Source organism: Vigna unguiculata, chromosome 5, assembly GCF_004118075.2.
Source record: "Vigna unguiculata cultivar IT97K-499-35 chromosome 5, ASM411807v1, whole genome shotgun sequence".
In the NCBI taxonomy this organism is placed as follows: domain Eukaryota; kingdom Viridiplantae; phylum Streptophyta; class Magnoliopsida; order Fabales; family Fabaceae; genus Vigna; species Vigna unguiculata.
In genome coordinates this window covers 40,993,258-41,018,653 of record NC_040283.1, presented here as the reverse complement: position 1 = coordinate 41,018,653, position 25,396 = coordinate 40,993,258, and the positions used below count along the sequence as shown (strand labels likewise).

The 25,396-nt window shown below is 32.9% G+C and overlaps 3 protein-coding genes across 6 annotated transcripts; all 3 read right to left on the bottom strand.

Annotated features, from left to right (window-relative positions):
- Positions 1–887: 887 nt before the first annotated feature.
- Positions 888–6,520, bottom strand: LOC114186050 (secretory carrier-associated membrane protein 1-like). The gene is made up of 13 exons (XM_028074050.1): positions 6,175–6,520; positions 4,498–4,563; positions 4,315–4,407; positions 4,152–4,214; positions 4,025–4,058; positions 3,821–3,943; positions 3,264–3,326; positions 3,084–3,177; positions 2,373–2,418; positions 2,215–2,282; positions 1,477–1,525; positions 1,301–1,366; positions 888–1,216 (listed from the first exon to the last, which is right to left on the bottom strand). Exons 1-13 carry the CDS (start codon positions 6,226–6,228, stop codon positions 1,130–1,132), a joined length of 906 nt encoding a protein of 301 aa, XP_027929851.1. The 5' UTR covers positions 6,229–6,520; the 3' UTR covers positions 888–1,129.
- A 688-nt stretch (positions 6,521–7,208) lies between these two features.
- Positions 7,209–16,476, bottom strand: LOC114184959 (protein STRUBBELIG-RECEPTOR FAMILY 3-like). Of its 3 annotated transcripts, none has more exons than XM_028072385.1 (17): positions 16,105–16,476; positions 15,804–15,994; positions 15,341–15,470; positions 15,182–15,253; positions 14,901–14,966; positions 14,751–14,822; positions 14,580–14,651; positions 14,397–14,468; positions 14,245–14,310; positions 10,929–10,994; positions 10,084–10,484; positions 9,549–9,964; positions 8,939–9,210; positions 8,490–8,628; positions 8,003–8,139; positions 7,762–7,918; positions 7,209–7,660 (listed from the first exon to the last, which is right to left on the bottom strand). In XM_028072385.1, the coding sequence occupies exons 2-17, from the start codon at positions 15,961–15,963 to the stop codon at positions 7,574–7,576; spliced, it is 2,385 nt and encodes a 794-aa protein (XP_027928186.1). In that variant the 5' UTR covers positions 15,964–15,994; positions 16,105–16,476; the 3' UTR covers positions 7,209–7,573. The 3 variants fall into 3 exon arrangements, with proteins under 3 accessions (XP_027928186.1, XP_027928187.1, XP_027928188.1); XM_028072386.1 differs by having other exon boundaries at positions 15,804–15,969; XM_028072387.1 differs by having other exon boundaries at positions 9,549–9,961; positions 16,105–16,475.
- A 4,296-nt stretch (positions 16,477–20,772) lies between these two features.
- On the bottom strand, positions 20,773–25,174 carry LOC114183710 (pentatricopeptide repeat-containing protein At4g02750-like). Of its 2 annotated transcripts, XM_028070826.1 has the most exons (3): positions 23,260–25,174; positions 21,237–22,039; positions 20,773–20,853 (listed from the first exon to the last, which is right to left on the bottom strand). In XM_028070826.1, exons 1-3 carry the CDS (start codon positions 24,760–24,762, stop codon positions 20,850–20,852), a joined length of 2,310 nt encoding a protein of 769 aa, XP_027926627.1. In that variant the 5' UTR covers positions 24,763–25,174; the 3' UTR covers positions 20,773–20,849. The 2 variants fall into 2 exon arrangements, with proteins under 2 accessions (XP_027926627.1, XP_027926626.1); XM_028070825.1 differs by lacking the exon at positions 20,773–20,853 and having other exon boundaries at positions 21,138–22,039.
- Between the last annotated feature and the right edge of the window lie 222 nt (positions 25,175–25,396).

Below are 25,396 nucleotides of genomic sequence, written 5' to 3'. Positions count from 1 at the left end.
AGGGAAGAAAAAAATTTATAGAATAAATAAAAACACACTCTAATAAAAATGTGATTGATTAATTGATTTTTAACTCCTCAAGATGTCATTATATTATAAAAGAATAAAATGAAGGAAGAAAACTAAAAAGAAAAGAGAAAACAAATTAGAGAGAATAAAAAGAGTGGTGGAGGAGGGAATGTATCGCATGACATAATACATATAATAAATTATACCATTTAATATTATGAAATTATAAATATTGTATTAAAAATTAAAATAATATAATTTAATCGTTGATTAAATCATAATTTAACTCATTACACTTGAATCTCTAAGCTTATGAGTTCAACAACCATAAAATTTAATTATTATTGTTAATGGTACAATCATCTATGTAATTTACATATAATAATCTTTATGAAAAGTATTTTTCAACTCTCTATTGCAATAATCATCTTTGACCTGAATACTATGCTCGAATACAAGCTTTCAGCTATCGTTAAGAAACAAATAAAACTAATCTATTCTAAACAAGTTACCATTATGTCGTAGTCGGAATAAAATTAAGTCTGAATTTTTAAGCAATGGCTAACGAAAATTTCAGACGACAAAAAAATCCATTAACTGTTGCATGGATACCACTTACCGACACAATCAGCCACCATACTAATTTGTGTTAGAAAATATTTTGTTATCTTTCAAACCACGAACTTTTGGTTTATTGTGTATCGTAGTGCAATAAATGCTTTACAGCATCACGAATTTCATAATTCACATCCGTGAATAAACCTCAAGTTTCTAAAATAAGCATAATCATAAACGTTACTGTTTTACGAGAAACATATATATTTTTTTTTTCATAAAACTATGTTTGTTAATATAAAATAAAATTCTACGAAACATGGCATACACACATGAATGGCTTATCTCAAATCTCAAATAATGTAGCCTTATGTATGCACAAGTAGAGTTTGTGTTAACCATCTAATTTGACTGAGTTCCTAGGCCAGAATCTGCAGAGTAAGCATTCCTACTATTACATAAGCCTCGAAAAGTACAAGAAACGGGAAGCACCAAATCAATATTTTGGATGTCCATCGCTAAGATAGACCTTTCCAAGTGCAATTTTCCACATTTCATCGCTTTGTCATAGAGCTGCTCTCATGGCCCCTTTTGCAGCCTCTCGCCTCATTTCTGCAGCCTTGCCACTGCCCCTGAAGTACATGTATACTTGCTGCAAAGATATAAATTAAATATAAAAATAACGAAAGCAGAAAGTCATGAGAATGCAACAAAGTAAAGCTAGGATTACGAAAACCTGAATAACCCAAATGCTCAGCAGTGATTCAACGGCGAAAAATCCAAACCCAATGAAGTAAAATATCTGTAATTGAGCACTTTTAGCGTCATTTAATCATGGAATATAAATTGCCCCTCCCTTGTTAATGAATAATAGAATGTAAGCAAAAAAGTAATAACACAGTTGGTACATACCCCAAGCACCGTATTCTCGCTCATTACCTCAAATGCAGGTAGAATACCTCTGGCCACAACATAACATCATATAACACAACCGTTAATTCAAGTAAAAATGCAACCGTGATGCAAAAGGAGTATATAGCAATAACATAACTGATAAAGGTGGTATCTTAAATATGCTTTCAATCAAACTCAACAAGATGTTAAAGAAAAATATGATCACATAATCAAGTCAAGTGCAGGAGACAACTGTCCCCTCCATATAATAGTTTAGGGACAAATCAATTAGCTTGATGATAAATCGGATAGGCAGGGGTAAAGACAAGGTTATTTGTGTTATAACGGGAGCAACCTATTAATGTTCTCCTAACCTCTAACATATCAACTTTAGCAAGAGAAAGATTAAAGAAGAACGGTAGCAGATTAAAATAAAGGAAAATAGTACTTTCACGCAAGAGTTTTTTTTACATCAACTTAACATTGTCTCTCGTTACCCTTTAATAATCTTTATAAGGATAAAATGTTATTAACAAAAAATAAATAAATTTAAAAGAAAATGGTACTTTAATACCAAAATTGTTACATCCATTTGACACTCTCACCATTCTTTTATAACCTTTAATAAAAATATTCTTTAAATAATGATGGATAATATTAAATGGGAGTAAAAAATTTATTGAGTCAAATACCCTTGTCCTAGATTAAAAGAATGTGTCCTAAATTAAAAGAATGTAGTTTAAGAAAGGAACTGACGTGAGAGATTTCCCTTTGAAGATAATTGGAGGAGCAATTGCAGCAAAAACGCAAAAGAGAACATGCACCTGTTTAGAAGGAATGGGAAAATTGATAAGAACACTTCAAGAAACCAGAGCAACAGAATGAGAACAAGGAGGAATTATGTAAAATCTTACCGAATAAGTCAAGAAAAACCAGCTAAACTTTAAAGCACTGTCCGTCCTGAAACAGAAGATGGCCCAAAATTATTAAACACAACATTCTAATTTTTAGTGTTAATAATGAGAGAGGGGACAAACAAAGAGTCATGAACTTCTTATACTAAATGGCTGTGATATACATACTAGGAAGATTCAGTATTTTTAGTTCTATACTTTATATACTATAAATACATTTTTATTTATTTGCATAGTAAAAATACTATTATTTTTACAGTGATGATACATATTATTATTATAATAATAATGTATTAATGATAATAAGTATTATTTTATTTTAGCTTTCACTTTAACGTGCTCTATTTCACACATTAAACAAATTTATGAACCATAATCCCAAATTTTGAAACCCATCAACAGCAATTCTAAATCTCCTTCGTTGAGTTCCTCCAATGCTAATGGATTAAGGTATTCATTTTCATAATGTAAACTTTGCATGCCCAAGCATATTAGTTTCACAATGACAGAGTTGTGATTTATTGGATTTACAGTCTGCCCATAAATTCCCCAAATGTATGTATATGCTGCTGCTACAGAAAAAGTCTGATGCTTCACAATGGCAATAAAGCTCATTTGAACCACATTAAAAATTCTTTTTTTAGTTTAGGAAAAGGCTAAATTCATCTTGAACACCATGCAATGCTAGAAGAATTGAAAATAGAAAACTACCTTGTAGCACGATAAAGAGGTCGATACCACATAACATACGATGCTGGCACACCGGAAATAAAGTATATGATAGCTAGAAACCAGAGTGAAACACCTACAAGTCAAGACAAGACGAAGTTCGTGTAAACAACATTATTTCCTACTATGTTTAATGGTCCAATATCTAGCTGCAAAACAAACCTTCTCCTTTGATCCAAGCTACAGTAACTGCTACAATATTCCATAGAAGACATACAATCAAACCTGCAGATAGTTAAAAAGTTCAAAATAAAGGTATATGTGTTGATTGAAGGATGTTATACCAGAAACTTCTGCATAAACAGGGAGGTTATATTTCAGAGCTAATAGACTACGCGTGGAATTTTATAGTGATTATTTCAAAACCATGGCTTGTCATGAATTTGATTTTCACATTTTCGTACGTGAGAAGGCCTATATATGTGTATAGACTAAATGTTCACCAATTACTCCATACAATTAAAGATATAAATAAACTTTACATAATTTCAATCTATTTATAAAGATTGTCTTTAAAATAATTAAATAGTTATTTAATTCAGATTTTGTCTCCAATGGGCCCTGATTCTAATTAGATGACTTTGAAATTTAGAAAGAGTATACATTCGAAACCATTATATGACTTTGAAATTCAGATTGTGTTAACTAATTATCAGGAAACAAGAAGCTATGACTAAAACATAACCTTCAACAAAAAAGTAGTATAGACTTCAACATACCCAACCATGTTGTAAATGCAACATACTGGATTGATTGAAGATGTATTGGTATTTCTTTTGCAATGTCGTGATGAATGACGGGGAAAATAGGCGGCCAATTATTCTCCTCTATAACTATTCCAGCTGCAAAAAAAAAAAAAAAATCAAAGTGTAAGCCACCTAACTTCTGTTGGGTTCTGGAATATATAAATGAACTCAAAATACCTCGTGCTATAGCATCTTCCTTTCGTTTTAGCTCCTACAAAACATCATAAGATCACGAGTTAATCAACTAACTCAACATCTTGTAAGTAGCCAAGTTAACTCATTGCGTAAGTCACTGATATATCACCTGTTCCCTTCTTTTCAACTCAGCCTCTCTGGCTTGGAGTTCCTTCTCCTTAGCTTTGAGCTCCTTATAAGATAAAAATTTACACAATTAAAAATTTTGTTAGCAACATTGATATAGCACAGTTTTTACATTTCTTTCAACATTTTCAAAATATGGTGTATACCTCTGAGGAATCGAGAGGAATGTCAACAGTTGCTGAACGATCATAAGGCTCAGGAGACAGGGGTGAAAGCTTTGTAGATGCACTTCTTGAATTCTGATTTTTTTTAAAAAAATATATAACAAAGGTCATGATTTGATTATAAGTTAATATAATGGTAGTAATAACATGGAAGGAAGAACTTACGGTATTAAAGAATAAACCACCACCAATATTTGATTGCCCTGATGCTTTTCTATTAGCAGGTCCGTCCTAATAACATTATTGGAGGTGCAGAAATTTTTAGATGGTAAAATTATTATTAGAATATATAAAATTAACTTATCATATCTCGAGTATCGTAATTATGATTAGTTTATTTATACTTGTTTTTATCATTATGTATTTCTTAATTAACCCGTACTATGATTAATATCCTATCTGTTATTATTTATAAAAAGCTTTCAACTAATTCACACCTTTAATAAAACAATAAATTAGTTAAAATTTTGTATTGCTAATCTTCTATTGTTATCATTGCTATATATTTTTTGCATGATGAAAAAAGACCTTCGTCAAATTTAAAATTGAAATTGTTGAGTGAAACTTTAATGTAAAATATTCATATTTTCCCATTAAGTTAAGACAGAGAAACTTTATATTATTTTGTTCAGACATTTATAAATCTCTTTTAGTAAAATCGTGAAAATTAATGAATTTAAGAAAAAAATCAACTAATGCAAACATTGAAAACAAAGAATTTCATAAAAAAAAAAGTTACAACATTTTCTTTTCCGTAAATACGAAAAGAGAGAGTATTCATAAAGAGAGTATAAAGAATAGCTTTACACACTTTATGAATATGTCAATATATTGGCATATGTGTTAATGTCAATTCAGGATTTCATTTTCTTTAGTTTTCTTTTCTGAATATCAATGACAATAACATAACAAAGCAATACGGAAATAATTCAAAAGCCATTACTTTTTCTCAAATTCCAGTAACATTCTTTTAAAACTTTATTAAAACCTTGGATTTCCAAAGCTTCCAGCATATTCATAAATTCTTTCCAAACAGATTGGAAATTTTTTTATTTTACCAAAAATGAAAATAATTTTTAAAATATAAAAGATATTTTCTCTATCTTTTATGTGTATCTTTTTTATTGTCTTTCAAAATAATATTCGCCTATCGAGTTCAGTTTAAATAATATTCTATTAAATGTGTTTAAGAAACCATACGTATAAACTAAATTCAATACTTAACTTTATATATATATATATATATATATATATATATATATATATATATATATATTAAGAATATTTTACATTTATGATTGTAGCAATTGATAATTTTTTCCACAAATATATATGTTACTTTAAAAAATAACTAATTACACGGAGAACTAAAATTAATCGAACATCAATGTTAGGTTGGCAATTAGAAAATGGCGCGAATGTGGCGGCCACCGCAACGGAGAGGTTGCCATGGCATCACATACATCCACAATCTAAAACCTGCTCGGTAGAGACAGAGAATGAATGTGCCACAGAATTATTACATGTGGCGTCATTCGTGAGAAACGTTTTGTTTTCAAGTTTCCATTCTAAGATTTGATCGCTACACGAACAGAGTCCACATTAACATTGAAAAATGTTTGAACAATCGCATCAAATATCATTCCGTATAGCTACATTATGAATGCCATTCAATTTAGCAATGACACCATAACATGAATCAGATAATTGAAAGTCCTATTGTTAGGGAGAAGCATGCAGTACGTAATCGGAGAAAATGTAACAGCAAGTCAATTTATGTCAATTAATAAATTGAATGAGAGAGGAACGGACAAAAAGAGAATAGTTAGGGAAGAAACTTACGGAGAAAGGATTAACCTCATCTTCGGCGAAGGGATTGGTATCGTAGTTACTCATGACAAAACACGGATATCTAGACAGAGAGAGAGATATAATAAAATTGAAGAGAGAAAAGGTAGAAGAAAATGGATAAGAGATTCAGTGAGAAGAAAAATGAGAATAACGTCGAAAAATGAGGGAATTAAGATATTTGTTGGTAGCCAAGGGAATAGAAATGAACGGTTTTTCTTTGCTTCGCGATGTTGTTTGTTCGTTGACGCCAAAGTCGAAAGAAAAGTGAAGAGGGACGGAGAGAAACTAGTGGGCGCGTTACCAACACAATAATGTGATACAAAAAATCACCGATGGAGGGGGCAAAATATTCATGCATCCTTTTTGTCTTGCTATTGCGTCCCTTCATGCGATTTTTGTTTTCCTTTTTTGCCCCTTTGTTGTTTGATTTTAACCATATCAATGTGATTAATATTTTTGGAGCCGCCTTTGAAATAAGATGTTATTCTTTTACAAGGTATTAGTTCTTGTGATGAAAGATAATTATTACACAGATAAAAAACATTCATTAAAATTAAAATTAAAATACCTTCAATTTTAGTTCTACAATCTATAAATAAAATAAATTAAATACTCCAGTCCAAAATATTAGTTCTACAATATTTTTTTTAAATTATCTTTTTTATTTCTTTTATATATATATATATATATATATATATATATATATATCATTTTAAATTTCATTTAATCCCTCTAAACTTAAATAATAAAGGCTATTTTTTTAAATTATATATATAATGATATAAAAAGATTAGAATAATATTTATAGAAATTAAAATAAAGAGTTTTTAGTTTTAAGGACAGAAAGTTAAAGGTTTTGTAATTATTATTGACATATAGTAATTAGACATTGATGAAAATTATAGGTGTTTACAACTATAATAATATGAATTCAAGAAAACATAATAGGTTAGTTCCTACAATGTACTTATTTTTATGATTTGGTGAATTAATGTAAGTATTACTTTATCCTATTAATCGACGAATAGGGACAACATATAATATTGCAAAGTTTGAATGTGTACAATGAATAATATTCTATATCAACAATATGGAAGCTATCATAAAAAAATGAGATTAATTTAATTTCTAGGGACCTCCAACATAGTATGTTCAGTGAACCATTAAATAATAATAATAATAATAATAAATTGTGAGCTACACAAGATCAGTGGAGGAGTGACATGAAATGTCTACAATTCTCTTGGACAAAACTTCCTTGCAATGTGAATATTGGAAGGGTTAGCAGCTTGAATATGGAGGAAGACCCTCTCTGGTGACATGCAATCATGCATGAAATTCTTTGTAGATGTAATCATCTTCAAATATCACTACAATTTTCCATAATTATTTATTCACTTTGCTGAGATTCCTTCCTGATCATATTTATCAAGTACAAGACAACTTCTGACATTGCTGGCCTAAATTCTGGCTCCGACTGCATAACATACACATATAAGGCCAAGAATCCAATTCCATGACGAAAAGATTCATAATAAGCTAAGCGACACTTTTAAGTTCAGAGAAAAAGAAGCTTACCTGAACACATCTAGAAATAATGTCTGCAAAATTTGACAATGATTTCGCAGGATAATCTCCTTTCAGAGAAGGATCAACCATCTTTGATAATGCATCAATGTCATGCAGTTGTGGAATAGCCCACCTCACCAGAAACTGCTCCCCTCGAGCTCGTGTTCTGTCCAATATTTTCAGAGAAGATGAAGTAACTCATAAATAGATGAATAATAGAAGCATAAGTACTTCAGTTATTGGCTCTCACTTGTCGTAGGACTGACGGCCTGTCAAAAGTTCTAACATAACCACTCCAAAGCTGTAAACATCACTCTGGTATGTGTAAATTCCTGACTCAAACTCTGGAGCTCCATAGCCATAAGCTGCTAGAAGTTGTCCTGAGAGCTGAAAATGCTTGGAATGTTATATAATGCAAATTACAATGTTTTTTGCGCAATGCTAAGAACCATTGACATAATGCACTTGAATGATACTCCACAGGAAACAGGCAAATACAACTTTACATGTTTCCCTTGAAGTTTTCTTTTTGAGTAAAAATAACTCAATCTTTTTGGCCGTAAGTTATCAATATTCATATGCCTATGCTAATAATTCAAATTCAGTTATTGCCTCGTAATTATGGAGGGGAGGGACCTTAAACGTAGCATGAAATTACAATAATGCAGAGGCATATGTTTACCAGTTCCTATAATAATGCAGAGCCATAAGTTTTACATTGTGCAATAATTTCTTACCTGACTTACAAAACCTTTAGTTATTAATGGAGCCAAACCACAATCAGATAGACGAACAGAAACATCATCATCAAGGAGAATGTTAGCAGACTTGAAATTTCTGTGTACCACAGGTGGCTGACACTGCTCATGCAAGTACCTTGTCGAGGACAACATTACAGTGTTAGATTCAGAAGTAGCACATCAAGACACATTATCGTCAATGGACATGTACTATAATGTTTTAGCAACTTAAACCTCAAAAAGTTCTACCATGTATTGAACAGAACCCAAGTTTCTAGTAAGAAACTCCAGCATTAAATTAATTAACCCACTGAGAAATACTTGACAATCCAGGTAAGAGAATTAGATATAGAAACGGAAACATTCAAGTGACTATTTACAGAAAATTGACAGCTAGGGGCAAATATCTTTCCCTGATGTCTAAACTTGATTATTAATTGACATACTCTAAGGCTCTAGCTGCACCAAGTGCTATCCGGATACGAGCATTCCATGACAGTCTTGTTTTGAATTCATCATCGGAATGGAGTGCATCCTGCAGCGAACCATTACTACAGTACTCATAAATAAGAAGCCTTTGACCATGCTCGGTACAGTATCCAATAAGCTCAACAATATTTGCATGCCGGATTCTGTCAATGTTGTTTATCAAATCAAGAAACTCATCATCTGTTTGGTCATTAGAAACTCTCTTGTCTAGTTTCTTCACAGCAAGTATCTAGCAATTCATATAATGAGAGTGAGTGTCAAAATTTGAGTACCAATCACCATACATATTCAATTTAGAAGTGTTCGGGCAAAGGAAACACAAATGGGGAAACTTGAATCAAGATGCATTCAAACATAACAGTACTCAAACATGCGCTAAAACAGATATCACCTATCCAGATACGGCAATAGTAGCTATCTTATGGTGATTAAAGTTTAGGAAGATAAATCATAAGCCACAACAATAAACATGAAGAAGACAGGGAAAACACACAAAAAGCCAGTGTCAACGACTTTTCATCAGTACATTCCATAAACATCAATGCAATCAAGACGCAAAAATCATACCTTTCCATCAGGAAGTTCTGCCTTATACACAGTCCCCAGCATTCCTAAACCTATAAGATTGTCTTGAGAAAAGCTATTTGTATATTGTTGTAGGGATGCAATGGTGAAAGTTTTAGCAAAAGTGGGAGGAACTGGACTTTTTTTGGGAGGATTGAAGTTAGCCCCTTTGTGGAATGAGGTTGGTTCAACAATCGCACTCTCAGTAGTGAGTGGTGGAGGTGGAGGAGGTGCTGGTGAAGGCATGGAATATACATCTAACGAACTCATATCTATCTCATGATCTAGCAGCTTTGGGATTGTTCCCATTCTTTGTTCATTCTTCTCTTGCTCGCCTTGTAGCTTTGGAATTGCCCTCACTGTCCTTGCCTCCTCTTGATGATCCCCTTTCGGCCTCACAACAGCACCCTTTGGTACTGCTAATTTAAATAAATAAAAGATCATTAGAAAGTGCAACGGTTATATTAGTGAAACCCTCACAACAAAAAATTAAATATCAGAAACAAAATTAGAGAGACCAAAAGTTATATTTATTTGCCTTTCTCAGTTTGACTAGGTGGTTGGACAAATTCCTCATATTCTCTAGGATTCTGTCTTTCACCTCCATATTTGCCAACTTGATGTTGCTTGGAACTTTTGTTAACCTGTTCTCTTCTACTACATCTTGGAACAAAGAGAAGAAGTCCCAGTACTACAATAACAAACATCAATATACTAGAAATAGATATCCAAACCACCCTCTTGGTGTTCTTTTTCGATTTCACAGAATTTGATTCCTTTGCTGCAGTTGGTCCATCAGTAGGTTTGGTAGGTAAACGTCCAGATGATGGAGTCCCAGAAACCACAGTTCCTGGTGGCGATACTGGCACTGGAGAATGAGGTTGACGTGCCGGGGATATAGTAGCATTGACATTAAGATTAAACGGGTTTCCATCATTTCTGGATAACAAAATCATCATCAGTTATTGAAGAACCAAAATTACACATGTATAATACTTTTTCGACACTCACTCAAATTACTGATGTGACAGAAATCAGTAAAGGAAAGAGAGTGAAGGAACCTTTGATTAATACTTTTGTTGTAAACACACCCACAATTGCACATTTGAAGTTGTATTTCTCAAAACCTAGACTTGAGACTTTCTCTTTGTATTAAATTATGTGTAGTTTCAATTGTCAGACTGTATAAGAGGAGGCAACGTCACACCCAATTGTTTGTTTTTCTGAATACTTACAACACTGCACGTCTCGGTAGTTAACATGACCACAAATATTTTCATGAAAATGAACTACAATTCACACAAGTCCGTGTCCATCTTCACATTTTCTAACACAGGAATCATCTTAATTGAGCATAGAGAAACAATACTTTAAAGTTTTCACCTGAAGTTAGGTATGCTTAACAGCTTCGGGGGTATTGGTCCAACAAACTGGTTGTTCTCAACATTCCTGTTCAAATAGAGAAGAGTAGGTACAAATTTAAAAGAGAATAAATGTGATTAAAAAGTTAAAGATTCTACACAAATTCAAATGGTCCAAAATTTCTACAAACTGCATCAACAACAGTTCTTTAAATTAGTTGGTAAAAGAATATTAATTACTACACTGTCACTAAAAGTATTGTTAGAATTATTACATATTGTATCATTAACCCTATGTGTAGGGTGTTGAGTGTGGGAAACTACCTACTGCCGTATCTACTGTTGCACGTAATCATGCCTAGTATCTTAGAGTAGTCCTTTCATATGTACTTGCTTCATTATAAATAGAAGAGGAGGAGAGTGGTACTGTTGTCCACTACTCATATATTTTAAAGTCTCAGTCTCAAGTTGGTATCATCAGTTCCCATAATTATCATCAGAAAGAAAAAATAGACACTTAGTTGAAACTGCTCGTACCCTTTTGCTTAGTGCCAACGTTCCTGTCCATCACTAGGGAGATGCCATCTTAACTGCAGGTTTTCTTATTAATCGGATGCCATCTTCCTCTCTCAATCATAAGGTCCCTTTCTCCATTCTGTTTCCAGACAATCCTCTCTTTCACACTTCTCCTAGAGTTTTTGGTTGTGTATGTTTTGTTCATGACATGTCTCCCGGGTTAGACAAGCTTTCTGCTCGCTCTCTCAAATGTGTTTTCTTGGGCTATTCACGACTTCAAAAAGGGTATCGATGTTACTCTCCTGAAACCAAGAAATATTACATGTCTGCCAATGTTACTTTTTTTGAACAGACCCCTTACTTCTCTCCATCTGTTCAAGATGTCCATGTCATACAGCAGGTCCTTCCTATTCCCGTGGTTGAGTACAATATTTCCAATGTCCATGTCCCTCCAAGTCTCGACCAAAGTCCTCCTGAGCCATCATCTCCACCTATTGATTCTCTCCAACACAGGACGCCGACGAATAGTCCAGTTGTTCCAGAACATGGTGATGAATCCCCTACTTCAGATTCTTCTCCCTCGTCTCTTGATCCCACGACTCCTGGTGAAGGTGATTCAGGTTGGCCCATTGCTCTCAGAAAAGGTACTCGTTCCTCTCGAAATCCACATCCCATTTATAATTTTCTTAGCTATCACCGATTATCACCTTCCTATTGTTCACTTTTATCCTCAGTGTCTTCTGTTGTTATTCCCAAAAATGTGAATGAAGCACTTGATCATCCTGGATGGCGACAAGCCATGATTGCAAAGATGTAGGCTCTTGAAAGCAATCATACTTGGGAGCTCGTGCCCCTCCCTTCGGGTAAGAAGGCTGTTGGTTGTCGCTGGGTGTATGCAATTAAAGTTGGCCCCGATGGTCAGGTTGATCGACTCAAAGCCCGATTGGTTGCAAAAGGGTACACTCAGGTTTATGGCCTTGACTATTGTGACACCTTCTCTCCTGTGGCCAAGATGACTACTATTCACCTCTTCTTTGCAATGGCAGCAATTCGTCACTGGCCGCTTCATCAGTTGGATATCAAAAATGCCTTCCTTCATGGTGATCTTGAGGAGGAAGTTTACATGGAGCAACCTCTTGGGTTTGTTGCTCAGGGGGAGTCTGGTATGGTATGCAAATTGCATCGATCTTTATATGGCCTCAAACAATCACCACGAGCTTGGTTTGGAAAATTCAGCTCCATTGTTCAGAAATTTGGGTTAAGACGCAATGAGGCAGATCACTCAGTCTTTTACAAACATACCTCTCCTGGGAAATGTGTCTACCTAATAGTATATGTTGATGATATTGTTATTACAGGAAATGATACTACTGGAATATCTCAACTGAAGGAGCACTTGTGTAAACATTTTCAAACCAAGGATCTCGGAAGCCTCAAATACTTCTTGGGCATTGAAGTAGCTCAGTCAAAAGATGGAGTTGTAATATCTCAAAGGAAATATGCTCTTGATATATTACAAGAAACAGGTATGATTGACTGCAGACCAGTAGAGAGTCCTATGGACCCAAATCAGAAGTTAACAACAGAAGAAGGCGAATTATTCTCCGATCCAGAGAGATATAGGAGGCTCGTTGGAAAATTAATTTATCTCACTATTACGAGGCCTGATCTATCTTTCGCAGTTGGAATTGTTAGCCAGTTTATGCAGACTCCATGTCTTGGACATTGGAATGCCATCATCCGTATTTTAAGGTACCTCAAGAAGGCTCCAGGACAAGGTTTGCTATATGAAGATAAAGGAAATGTTCAAATCTCTGGGTACTGTGATGCTGATTGGGCAGGCTCTCCTATTGACAGACGCTCTACTACGGGATATTGTGTCCTCCTTGGAGGAAATGTTATCTCTTGGAAAAGTAAGAAGCAAAATGTAGTGGCTCGATCCACCGCTGAAGCTGAATATCGGGCAATGACGTCTCTCACGTGTGAACTCATATGGGTAAAGCAATTTCTTCGAGAGCTTAACTTCTGTGAAATTCAGACCATGAAGATGTACTGTGACAACTAGGCTGCTATCCACATTGCATCAAATCCAGTGTTTCATGAGAGAACTAAACACATAGAAATTGACTGCCACTTTGTTCGAGAAAAATTGATGACCAAGGAAATTTGTACTGAGTTCGTTGGGTCAAATGACCAACTTGCAGATGTGTTGACCAAGTCATTAAGGGGACCTCGGATTGAGTTCATTTGTTCCAAGCTTGGTTCATACAATTTGTATGCTCCAGCTTGAGGGGGAGTGTTAGAATTATTACCTATTGTATCATTAACCCTATGTGTAGGGTGTTGAGTGTGGGAAACTACCTACTGCCGTATCTACTGTTGCATGTAATCATGCCTAGTATCTTAGAGTAGTCTTTTCATATGTACTTGCTTCATTATAAATAGAAGAGGAGGAGAGTGGTACTGTTGTCCACTACTCATATATTTTAAAGTCTCAGTCTCAAGTCGTATTTTCAGTTCCCATAATTATTTTTTTCTGAATATTGGTTTCTATCATTTATTTAATTTGGATTTTGGTTCTTGCCATTAAACAATAAGGTATTTGTCCAATAGCTTTCATTTACTTAGATTTTAATCATTGTAATTTTTACTTATTAAGGTATTGTCCCTATTTTGTGAAAAATTATATTTAAACTTTCCCATTATTAAAGCACTGGTTTCTCAGGGATCAAAATCTTATGGCATGAAACTGCAGGAACTGATTTTTATTTTGACCAAACTAATATATGCAAATTTTATAAGAAACGTGTTAAGAGAAGTACAAATCTCGCAGCGGAAGGTCTTGTAAAACATCCAGGGTACCAGAGATGTTATTGTTCTGTAAATGTCTGCAAATGAAGAGAAAGTTAGGTTGATTGACAGAGAACAGAGAAATACGTTAAAAAAGTAATCTTTATTAAGGCAAAATACTCACACGCTGGTCAGAGCTGACAAATTCTCCATAGATGGAGGCAATTCCCCACTCAAATTATTATTAGACAAATCTCTGCACAACAGTTTATGGTTCACCAAATAAGTTTTATATTTAATGAAGCTAAAATGATCTCCATTCAAATTTATATGTGCGTAGTTGAAGAATAATTCAATAAGTCCCTACAGATTGATCAATTGAGTAAGAGACTGAAATGCATCTGGTATTTCTCCTGTTAAAAGATTGTCGTTAAGAGACCTGAAAGGGGATAATTTAATATCATTTAGACAAATTTGCCAAACAGTTAACAACTACTAATAGCATTTGATAAAGAGACAGAAAATGCAATAAACTCACATGTCAGTCAATCCAGCCAACGAGGATAAAGAGGCTGGAATACTTCCGATGAACTGGTTATCTGAAAGAAAGCTGAAAAAATACAAACCATCAATTTATTTTGCACAATGTGTTGGAAGAAATAGTATCACAAAGTTTGTTACCACATACAAGTGTTGCAAAGTGACTGGCAAACTGGATGGAATACTTCCCCCAATGTGATTGTTGTTTAGAACTCTGCCCCAGAAACATGAAAGAATCGGTAAAGGTAATGCAAGAGAAACAGTGAGGAAGAACGACCACTGAAATTCATGAACCGAGGAAATGCACTACAGATGCAGACATATATTAACAAATGGACTTGTTCATGCCATGCACATGCCTGAGGACACCTAGAAAGATGGATGAAAAGCAAACTACCAAGAGTGGAGCAGAGAGAGAGAGGTATTTACATTGCTCTGATAGAAACAAAACTTCCTAAGCTGTCACCCAGTTCTCCTCCCAAGTTTGCACCATTCAGAGTTCTGTCATGAATGACAAAGAGAACCTGGTTATATATTCTGTGCATTTCAATCGATGTGAAATAGAAGCAAGAGAAAGTGGTTACATACATTTCTTGAATTACTGAGCCATTACATCGAACACCTTGCCACCCTTGTCCGCACGGATCACCTCCACTAGGAACCCACCCGGGAAGAACAGGGTTGCCCAATGCAGTATATAAGTTATTTATTGCTGCAACTGCTCCAATTACAAAACTTTAACACTCTTAGAACGATGAAATAAACAATCAAGAAATAATGTGTTAAAGAGTAACAGAACAAAACATCACAATTCCAATGCCACATATTCAGTACCCATTGCACATTGGCCCAGCTAAAGGCAGGATACTTCCAAAATTAGTCACGAGCAAGAACCACAATCTTAAGGTAATATAATTTTGATTTAAATGAGAAACCTCGAGCATAACACATAACAAAAGAGGCAGAGAAGGATAATTATCAACCCAAAGCATGACTCTAGAGACTCTAGAGAGGGAAATAGGTGACGACAAAAAGAAGATAGAATCTTTACCATCAGAGGGATCAGTATCTGCATGTGAAAACTGGACTATGCAGATGAACAGAAATCCCAAAAGAACTTCGCCATGGATCTTCACTCTCTTGTACTGTGAGCCAGATCTCTCCTCACCCGTTCTTCCAAGATCAATCCTTGAAAGCAATCGTCTTACCATTCTCTTCTGGAAATTCAATCCCCCAAAAAATCTAAAACAAGCCGTCATTTAAATCATAAAATATAATAGAAAGTTAAAGTTGAGTAGAGTACTGTAAAACATGAACACCAGGGATTAATCTGAGAAGCAAAATGAACTTACTTAAGAGAGAAACTACTGAACAAGGGTGGGAGGTAATGCTGAAAATCTGGAGATCAGAACCATAAACCAACAGCTGCAATGAAGTAGTTTAGTTTTGTAGAGTCTGTAAATAAACTTAAGAGCTAAGATTCAGAGCTTATTTAGTAGTTTGAGTGGTGAACGTAAGCTCAAAAGCTTTTGGCAGATAGAATATAATAATAATCAATGTATACAAATTATAATGAAAGTGATTGAAAAATTGTGGCAAAATCCAATCTTTTGAAAAAGCTGGAAACAAGAGGAAAAGCTGCTCTGAGGGAAATTCTATTCTGAAAAACAAACAATCAATTCTCTCTCTAGAAACTATAGAGGAGTGGAATGAGTGAGAGTGAGTGTGCTTGTGCTGTTCGAGGAGTGTCTTATTATCTGAATGGTGAGATTACCTTGCCACGCTCCCTGTGAACGCGTAGGGTTACTCTACCACGACATGCTGCCCATGTTTGATGTTTAATAATGGAGTGCCTATTATGTGTAGTTGTGCCTTGTCTTGTCCCCTTGTTACAACAAGTCAATTATTTGTCAAATAGCATAAGTTCAATAAATACTACATCCATTGTGTTTGTGCTGTTTAGTGAGAAGAAAATTGGATGTGACAAAAATACTTGCCATTAAGTTGAAAAATAAATTATAATATTCACTTTAATTAAATAAAATATATTAGATGTTTCTTAGTTAATAATTCTTAATTAACATTAATTACTTTTCTATTTTATGATGTGGGGCTGCTTAACGTTTCAAGGTGATGGAGAGTGCAATCACGTGCCATGACTCCGCGTGAGTTTGATGTATTTGGCCCACTGCACCAAGTTTCTTAATTTTTTTTTCCGAATACTATTGGTAATATTGAGCTTACACAATTATTTTCGGTATTATTGTTATTAGTAGAACTTAGGGTGTGTTTATTTGAGAGAAAGTATACGGGATAGAGTTAGTGGATGGACTTTAGTGAATTTAAAAAAAAATTATGTATTGTTTTTTTTTTAGAAATTTAAAAATGATTGTAAGTAAATTTAGAAGTAATTTTTGAAAGATTTGATTTATGTGATAGATTAAAAAATATGTTTTAATAGAAGTATAAGTGAGTTATCATTTTTTTCTTCATTTAATAAGTAGTATAAATTGATATTTGTACGAGTAAATCTATTTTTATAATTTTTTTAACCACTAAAGTTGAAACAAAAAATTATCAAAGAATTTTTTTTTAACCCATATCCCTTCTATGACATGGAGATTGGATCTCTCCCAACTAAGCCTCCACATATCTGTTCCATTATAATGGGGATAAGATCTCTCACATACAAGCCCCCACAGATCTTCCATTACATATCATGCTACCTTACCAACATGTACGTGAAAAAATAAAGAAGGTAAAATTGACATTAACTAAGTAAATCCACTCAAATCACTACCTATTAGACGGGATTTTAATCCTACTATATTCTGCTAATCATCGCACTACTTTCCTCTTAAAACTTGCCAAACAAATACATAAAATATTACTTAATCCATCTTCACTTTACCACTCAACATCAAACAAACACAATGTTAATCTTCTCATAAAAAATATAATAATTTACCTTGTTAATCTAAATGAGGTTGCCTAATATATCACTCCAAAGAAACCCAAAATTTCATATAAATTGAATTCAATTATTTCTTATTTCACCACTTTAGTTTACGTTTAAATAAGCAAAATGAGGCTTTTTTAATCAGCTCATTTTTAAATAATAATAATTTATTTATTAAATACAATTGGTATTATTTTATTTATATATATATATAATTTACATATTAAATTTTAATAATTCTAATATTATCTTTAAAAATAAATTTAAACTTAATTTAAACTTATAAAATTGTATTTTAAGACGAAATTATCGTAAATAAATTATCTTATTTCTAATTAATATAATATATAATCATTTACATTCAATATAACAATAGAAAGATTTGTGAATGAAATTTAAGTAAAATATAATGTTATCCCTTTCAAAATATTTTAATACTTTTATATGTAAAATAATAATAATAATAATAATAATAATTTTTTCTATTTTATTAAATAAGTAAATTTTTTGTGAGAGTTGAGATTTTATATATAGATCACAATTTTCTATTTAGGGATTTTGCCTTTAAAAATTAGTTAGACTCATAGTAGTATATGTATAGTAAGTGTTAAAGAATAATACATTAAAAAATGTGACATACGCGCGAAGTATTTCGAAAAGAATTATCTATGTCAGAGCCGCCAGTTTTATATGCTCTTCACGTGTTGATTCAGTGATTATGATAAGCTTCTTGTCAGTAATGCAACATAATTAATTATTGGTATATTTTAAAAAATAATTTGTTTACATATTTAAGTATTATAATTATATATAAATATAAATACAATATTTAAATAATATAAAGGAAATTAAATAATTAATTATCAGTATATTTCAATAATAAATTAATTAAAATAAATAATATTATTTTAATATTAAGTATAGTTAAAAATATGAATATTATGGCTAATAGTGATAGATTATAAAAATAATAAATAATAATTATAAGATTATAAAATAATAATTGAAATGAATTTGTTTATTTTAAATTATAAAATTGACGGAATAATTGATTAGGAATTTATATTAAAGTAATATTGTTATATAATTAAAATTTAAGATTAATTTTATTAAATATATATTATATTAAAATAAAAAATAAAATATGTATGATCGGATTAGTTTAATGTAAAATGTAGTTAGATAATGTAATTTTTTATCAAACAAATACAATACGCAAAGATGATGTTAAAAATAATCATTATTTAATGTGTATGCATTTGTGAGTGTTTTTTTCAATTTATATAAAGAAAATTAATATAATTATTACTATATTTAAATATATAATTTATTTAAAATAAAAAAAAAATATTATTTTAATATTGATTATATTAAAACTAGTAATAATAATTAATTAGTGATGGTTATAATTAAAATTTATAATTAAACTTTTAAATTATATATTATATTAAAATGAAATATATTTATAATTTTTATTAATAATATTGTTTAATAAGATTCTTTTCAAAGTAGATACAAACATTAAATTGATTTTAAATTTACAAATAAAAATACATGTAAAAGACAAACATACTGTAAAATATAATTCTATTAAAAAAATAAAATTAAACTTAAAATATTTTAAATAAAAATATATACATATAAATAAATGAGAAACATATCTTGAAATATAATCTCAATCTAAAAGTTCCTGTATTCACATGTAAATAAATATATTATCAATGCAAACATTAACTTTACAAGACTCGTGCATTCGCACAAATATGTTTTTTATAATTCAGTTTATTAATTTAAAAAAAGTAACTAAGTTATATTTATTGTGGTATTTATAAAATATTTTTGTAATTTATTTTATATATTATTATTATAATAATTTTATTAGTAATATATTTCAATTAGTGATATATAATATTAAATACTTTTGATAAAATTTAAAAAATTCATATTTTCTTTTTTGCTATTTTAGAAAATAATTAAAATTTTGATTAAAAAGTTTCGAATGTTATTTTTAAAGTATTCAAAGAGGATAGTTATATTATAACTGTCTTATAAAATTTTAATTAGATTTTATATTTTAATATTTTTTGAATAAATTATTATGCTTATTTTTATGATAATAATATTATAATATATTAATATTTTGAGGTGATTATATGTTTTAGAAATATATTACCGTTTTAAAATTATGATTTTGTATGTTTTTTTATTGTAATGTTAATTGTTTTGAAATCATATTAATATTTTAGTTAAGATTGTGTCAAATTCTTATTAATCTCTGTCTATACAAAAGGAAATGAAACAAAATTTCACACATTTCAAATATCAATATCAATGTGCATATAATACAATCCCAGTGTTACATGATCTTTTCGTTTTTACTACTAATTAATACTTGCAGAAACTCATACTCATATGACATATCCCATTAGTAGCATCAGGGTCAGGTACGTGGGTAAGTATTTTGAAATAATAAGGATAATTGCAACAACAATCATGCGTTGTGGTATTTCTAACTATGCAAAGTTTTTTTTTTAACCCACGACAGTCGTTGTTGACATGGGTGCAACCAAGTGTAAATGTTTCAACTTTCCAACATAGTTGTTTGTCCGATTGCAAAGAAATATACGAAAAGAGGACATTCTGATAGCATTCCAGAATGATGGTCATCCATATCCATTAGTGACAACAACAAAGTTGAAAATAAATTTTCCACATTAGTGTAAAGGGAGAAAAATAATCCTTTAAAAAGGCGTGTAGTGTAGCTCAACATTATGACTAAATATTTATCAAAAGGTATCCACTAATGGAGTCACAGGGGAAGAACCCTGAAGAACTATTTATCGGAAGGGAGCCTCGTGCAAAGATTATAAATGAGATCGTGTTATTTGGAATGCGTGCATGCCCAATAGAATGTGAACAAAATAAATTATCTATGAAAATAATAAAATGTACAAAACATAACAAATATAGAAAAGGTATCTCATTTACCGAACACTTTGGGAGAATTGAGCAAGAAATATAAAGAAGATTAAGCATTCGGAGAGGGTTAGATAAGAGAAACTTCTTATTATACTTGGAATTTCATATACAAAAACCTTCAACCTTCCCACTGGATCATCTTCCAATACATCACCAGCACTACCTACAATTGGTTCAACCACAACATGCTTATAACCTCACAGAATTAAACAGTGTATCAGACTTCGGTATATCTCCAGAAATATATTTGCTTAATGTAATTCATTGAGAAAGTACAAACAAGCTCTGAACATGTATAATTGCATATATGAAGCAGCCTAAATCTAGATAATGAATAAGAGCTTAGTTTAAATACAATAACTTTTGTAGAATAATTCTTATCGGACTCTAATTCTAATAGAATATGCAATGTTATTATTATTTTTTTAAAACAATATAACATTAATATTGATATAAACAATTTTGTTTTTATTGATATTAAATACGTCCAAAGAAAGAGTACTACTATTCTTTAAGTTAATTTTCACCATATCCGTCCATTCTTACCAATAATCCCCACAGGAACAAACACCTTCATTGAAGTGGTGAAACCGATTAGAATCCCTTAGGATAATCAATCTTCCAACAATCTTGGATATGTGTTTGATGGCATTGTGACAGTCTTGACAAACACGCAAGTTTTTCATGACTCGTATAGGTCTGCCAGAAGGAATAGTCAGAATTCCAAATGCTACAGCCAATTTCTCACTGTGATACTTGAGCATGTGTTCCTTTTCTTCCTCTTCCACATCATGCAAAACTAATTTTGTTGAAGAAACATACCCGTCCCGTCTCATTTTCAAATCTAGCTCCTCTAAGAAGGCATATATTCTATCCTTTTCTGGGTGGAAACAATCCCCAACTGCGAACGTGTGAATCTTGTTTTGTACCTCAACCCAACTATATCCAGTTACCTTCTGCACACCAACTTTCTTCATTCTTGATCTCATCTTGCCAACATCAACCCACCTACCAGAAGCCGCATATAGATTTGAAAGAAGGACATACATCCCTGAGTTGTGAGGTTCCATCTTAAAAACCATCTCAGCAGCCTTCTCACCCAGTTCAGTATTACCATGAATCCGACTTGCACCTAATAGAGCTCCCCATGATGCAGCACCAGGCTCAAATGGCATCTTTCTCATTAAGTTCTCTGCTTCTTCCAGGCGGCCAGCTCTTCCAAGAAGATCAATCATACAAGTATAATGTTTTGAACTTGGTGTTACATTGTAATCCCTATTCATTGAATAGAAGTATTCAGTTCCCCTGTCTATCAAGCCAGAATGACTACATGCAGATAAAACACCCACCTGAAACATAATTAGAAGAAGAATAAACAGAAAGTCAAAACATAGAAAAGGGTTAGCGAAGGCATGACACTACTGATTTGTAGAGACAAACAAGAGTAAGTAACTCCTTTTTAGTTAACTTTTCAGTAATTGATTAAAATTTACATGGCTAAAAGGAAAATACTTGAACAAGTATTAGTTGAATTGTATTTACAGAAAAAAAAAAAAAAAACTTTACTAAAAGAAGGAGATTACAGCAAAAATGAAGATACCACACAAAGGAGGAAAACTAAGGGAACCTTTTATTAGTGCAGGGAAACCTATCTTACATCTTATGAGATAAATAAAGCTAAGAGGTTCATTAACTCAAGCTAGATAAAACTAAGGCTATTGACATTGTACGCAAATGCTCTAGTAGCATTTCTTATAGGATTTGCTTATCCAAGTTATGATGATGGTGACAAAAGAAAGACAAAGTCAGAGAAACAAGGGGTGAGGCAAAAAGTTGTAGACTAAGCCAACTGATGGAGGTGAAAGCTAAGAAAGACCACAGTATACACTCTCTTTCTCTTCCTCCACTTTTGTCTGTAATTATTATTTTTTTTTTTGGTAATATTTTGTGTACTCGACGAAACACTTCTCTTGCAACAAATTTAGAAGTACACAACGCCATGCATCACTCATAACTAAAGAAATTAAACTTTTCCAGCACAATGCTAGAAGTGTAGCGGGGGCAAAAAACAACAAAACTTTATAAAAAAGTTATCTTTGACAATAAACTATTCCAATTAATAAGGTCAACTAGTCAAGAACATTCTTAACACCATATCCTACAGCAGTGTCAATTTCTTCATGAACAAATGACAAAGTAACAACATAATTAAAGTGTGGTAGGTAATAGATGAAGAAAATGATGATGTATTACAGTATTATTAACAAGGATTAATTCCCTATCGAGAGAGATAGCAGGTTCTAGAGTATGAGAGATACTTAGTACAAGCAAATAGAAGAACGAAAGGTCACGGGGAATTCAAGGGAATCGAAGTCTTCCCAATGCCTAATCTAATTCCAGCCTAAACCTTTCCAAGCTTATACCTCCTAGAAACCAAACTAGATAAAATATGAAGTACTGATGGTACCATTTAAATTTCCACCCAACTAGATAAATCGGTAAAAACTGATGCAAACAACAAGCTGTAAATGAAAAATCTAAATGCTTATGAAATGTATAGAATGCATACCATTGTAATCTCATCAGGTTTAACACCTGCTTTCTTCATTGATTCGAATAAAATTAAAGCCTGTCCACCAAATCCATGCCTAGCATAACCAGCTATCATTGTGTTCCAAGAGACGACATCTTTCTCCTCTATTCCTTCAAACACATTATTCGCTTCATCTGTGCTGCCACATTTAAAATACATCCCAAGAAGCGCATTTCCCACAAAACACCCAGTCTCAAATCCTGCCTTCACCACCTGCCCATGAACTTGTTTCCCTAACTCCAAGGCAGCAATATCAGCACATGTGCTCAAAGCACAACTAAAGGTAGACCTATTGGAATTTTCCCCATCTCGTTTCATCTCCACAAACATGTTAAGAGCCTCCTCAAAATGTTCATTCTGAGCATAGCCAGCAATGATAGCAGCCCAAGATACACAATCACGCTGAGGCATCACGTCAAACAATTTTCTAGCTTGAGTTATACCACCATTGTGACAATACCCAGTAATCATGGTATTCCATGAACTTATATTCCGACAAGGCATTGCCTCAAACAACTCCCTCGCAATGTCCATTTTCTTGTCTTGCACATATCCCGCAAGCATTGCATTGTATGAAATTTCATTTTTTACAGGCATCTCATCAAAATATTTTCTTGCTTCGCCCACCATTCCATTCTGCACATATCCAGAAACCATTGCCGTCCACGTGAACACGTCCCGGACCGGAGATTCATGGAACAACCTCTTAGCCTGAGACAAATCTCCAACCTGGGCATAACCAGAAATCATAGTGTTCCAGGAGATGGCATCCCTAATAGGCATTTGGTCAAAAATCAGCCTAGCATCACCCAACATGTTTCTCTTCACATACCCACCCATCAAACAATTCCAAGAAATCAATTCCCAGTCCGATTGTGACTCAAACAATTGTCGCGCCTCCTCAAGTCTCCCGTTTTGAACATAAGCCGCAAGCAGCCCATTCCAGGAGATGGAATTCCTATGAGGCATCCTACTAAAAATCTCCCTTGCCTCATCAACAAACCCATTCTGGGCATACCCAGACAACATGGCATTCCAGGAACAAACATCCTTTTCAGGCATAAGGTCAAACAACCTATGGGCTTCTCCGAGCCTGCGATTCCTGACATATCCAGTGAGCATAACATTCCAGGAAACCAAGTCCCTCTCAGGCATTTTATCAAACAGGTCCCTCGCGAGGGAGAACTTTGCGTTCCTCAAGTACCCGGATATCATGGCATTGTAGGAGACAGAACTGCGTCGAGGCATGGAGTTGAAGACTCGGAGAGCAGAGTCGCAGCGACCATTGCGCATGTGGGAAGAAATGACCTTGTTCCATGTGAGAATGTCCGGGTCTTTGACTTTGACGGAGTTGGTGGTGATGGATGAAGACTTGCTGCTTCTGCTTCGTCTTTTACTCCTAAAACAATTCGTAGAAAGATAACGTGAGTGCCTCATACCATAGGCATAGTTGGTGTGCATTGTATTGAAACTCTTCATCAGCTACCATAATACTAACTACCCACTCCAGTTATTGTGCTTCCACGCGCACTGTCTTCTTCACCATGCATCAACTTTTTCAACCATCAAGAAAGTTCAAATCTCATTCTCATCTTAAAAAACTTACATTCCCCATCTTTTGCTAAAGGTTGAAGAGCAGTTCCTACTTGATAATGCACTTTCTAATTATATAGAAAAAAAAAATCGTGCCAGGGAATAATGAGATATGCCAGAACGTATAAATTCTATGAACACTTTGCGTTCATGTCTCTTAGTGTCAACTCTTCAGAATTGGAATTTTCAATGTATATTCCAAGACTTTAAAACACGATAATCCAAAGCCTGTTCTAACTATACGTCACTCACATCCAGAACGAAATTAAGGAGCTAAAACAATAAACTTTTTGAAGTTCACGAGCAGTAGGGATTAACATTAATGTCATGGTATTTCATTCTTAAAAGGGATTAGGGACAAGTTCTACCTAATTTAACAAGACAATTTATCCAAAAATATTTTAAATATAATTGATTAAAAAAATATACTACCATTAATTATCATTTTTCTTATTACAGACCTTGTAGATCAAATATTTGTATTATTAAAGACAAAAAAAAATTCAAAATTTGATACAAT

Bases quoted from the DNA above. Each gene is read 5' to 3' on its own strand.
- LOC114186050 (XM_028074050.1), bottom strand. From the start codon at position 6,228: ATGAGTAACTACGATACCAATCCCTTCGCCGAAGATGAGGTTAATCCT. The intron at 3,944-4,024 runs GTATTTTGAGTT...TTTTTTTTGCAG, and splicing joins GGAAGATGCTATAGCACGAG to CTGGAATAGTTATAGAGGAG. The intron at 2,283-2,372 runs GTAAGATTTTAC...CCTTCTAAACAG, and splicing joins GGTTTTTCTTGACTTATTCG to GTGCATGTTCTCTTTTGCGT.
- LOC114184959 (XM_028072385.1), bottom strand. From the start codon at position 15,963: ATGGTAAGACGATTGCTTTCAAGGATTGATCTTGGAAGAACGGGTGAG. The intron at 14,311-14,396 runs GTGAGTATTTTG...CTTCATTTGCAG, and splicing joins TTGTCAGCTCTGACCAGCGT to ACATTTACAGAACAATAACA. The intron at 9,211-9,548 runs GTATGATTTTTG...ATGAATTGCTAG, and splicing joins CAGAACTTCCTGATGGAAAG to ATACTTGCTGTGAAGAAACT.
- LOC114183710 (XM_028070826.1), bottom strand. From the start codon at position 24,762: ATGAAGAGTTTCAATACAATGCACACCAACTATGCCTATGGTATGAGG. The intron at 22,040-23,259 runs GTATGCATTCTA...ATTATGTTTCAG, and splicing joins AACCTGATGAGATTACAATG to GTGGGTGTTTTATCTGCATG.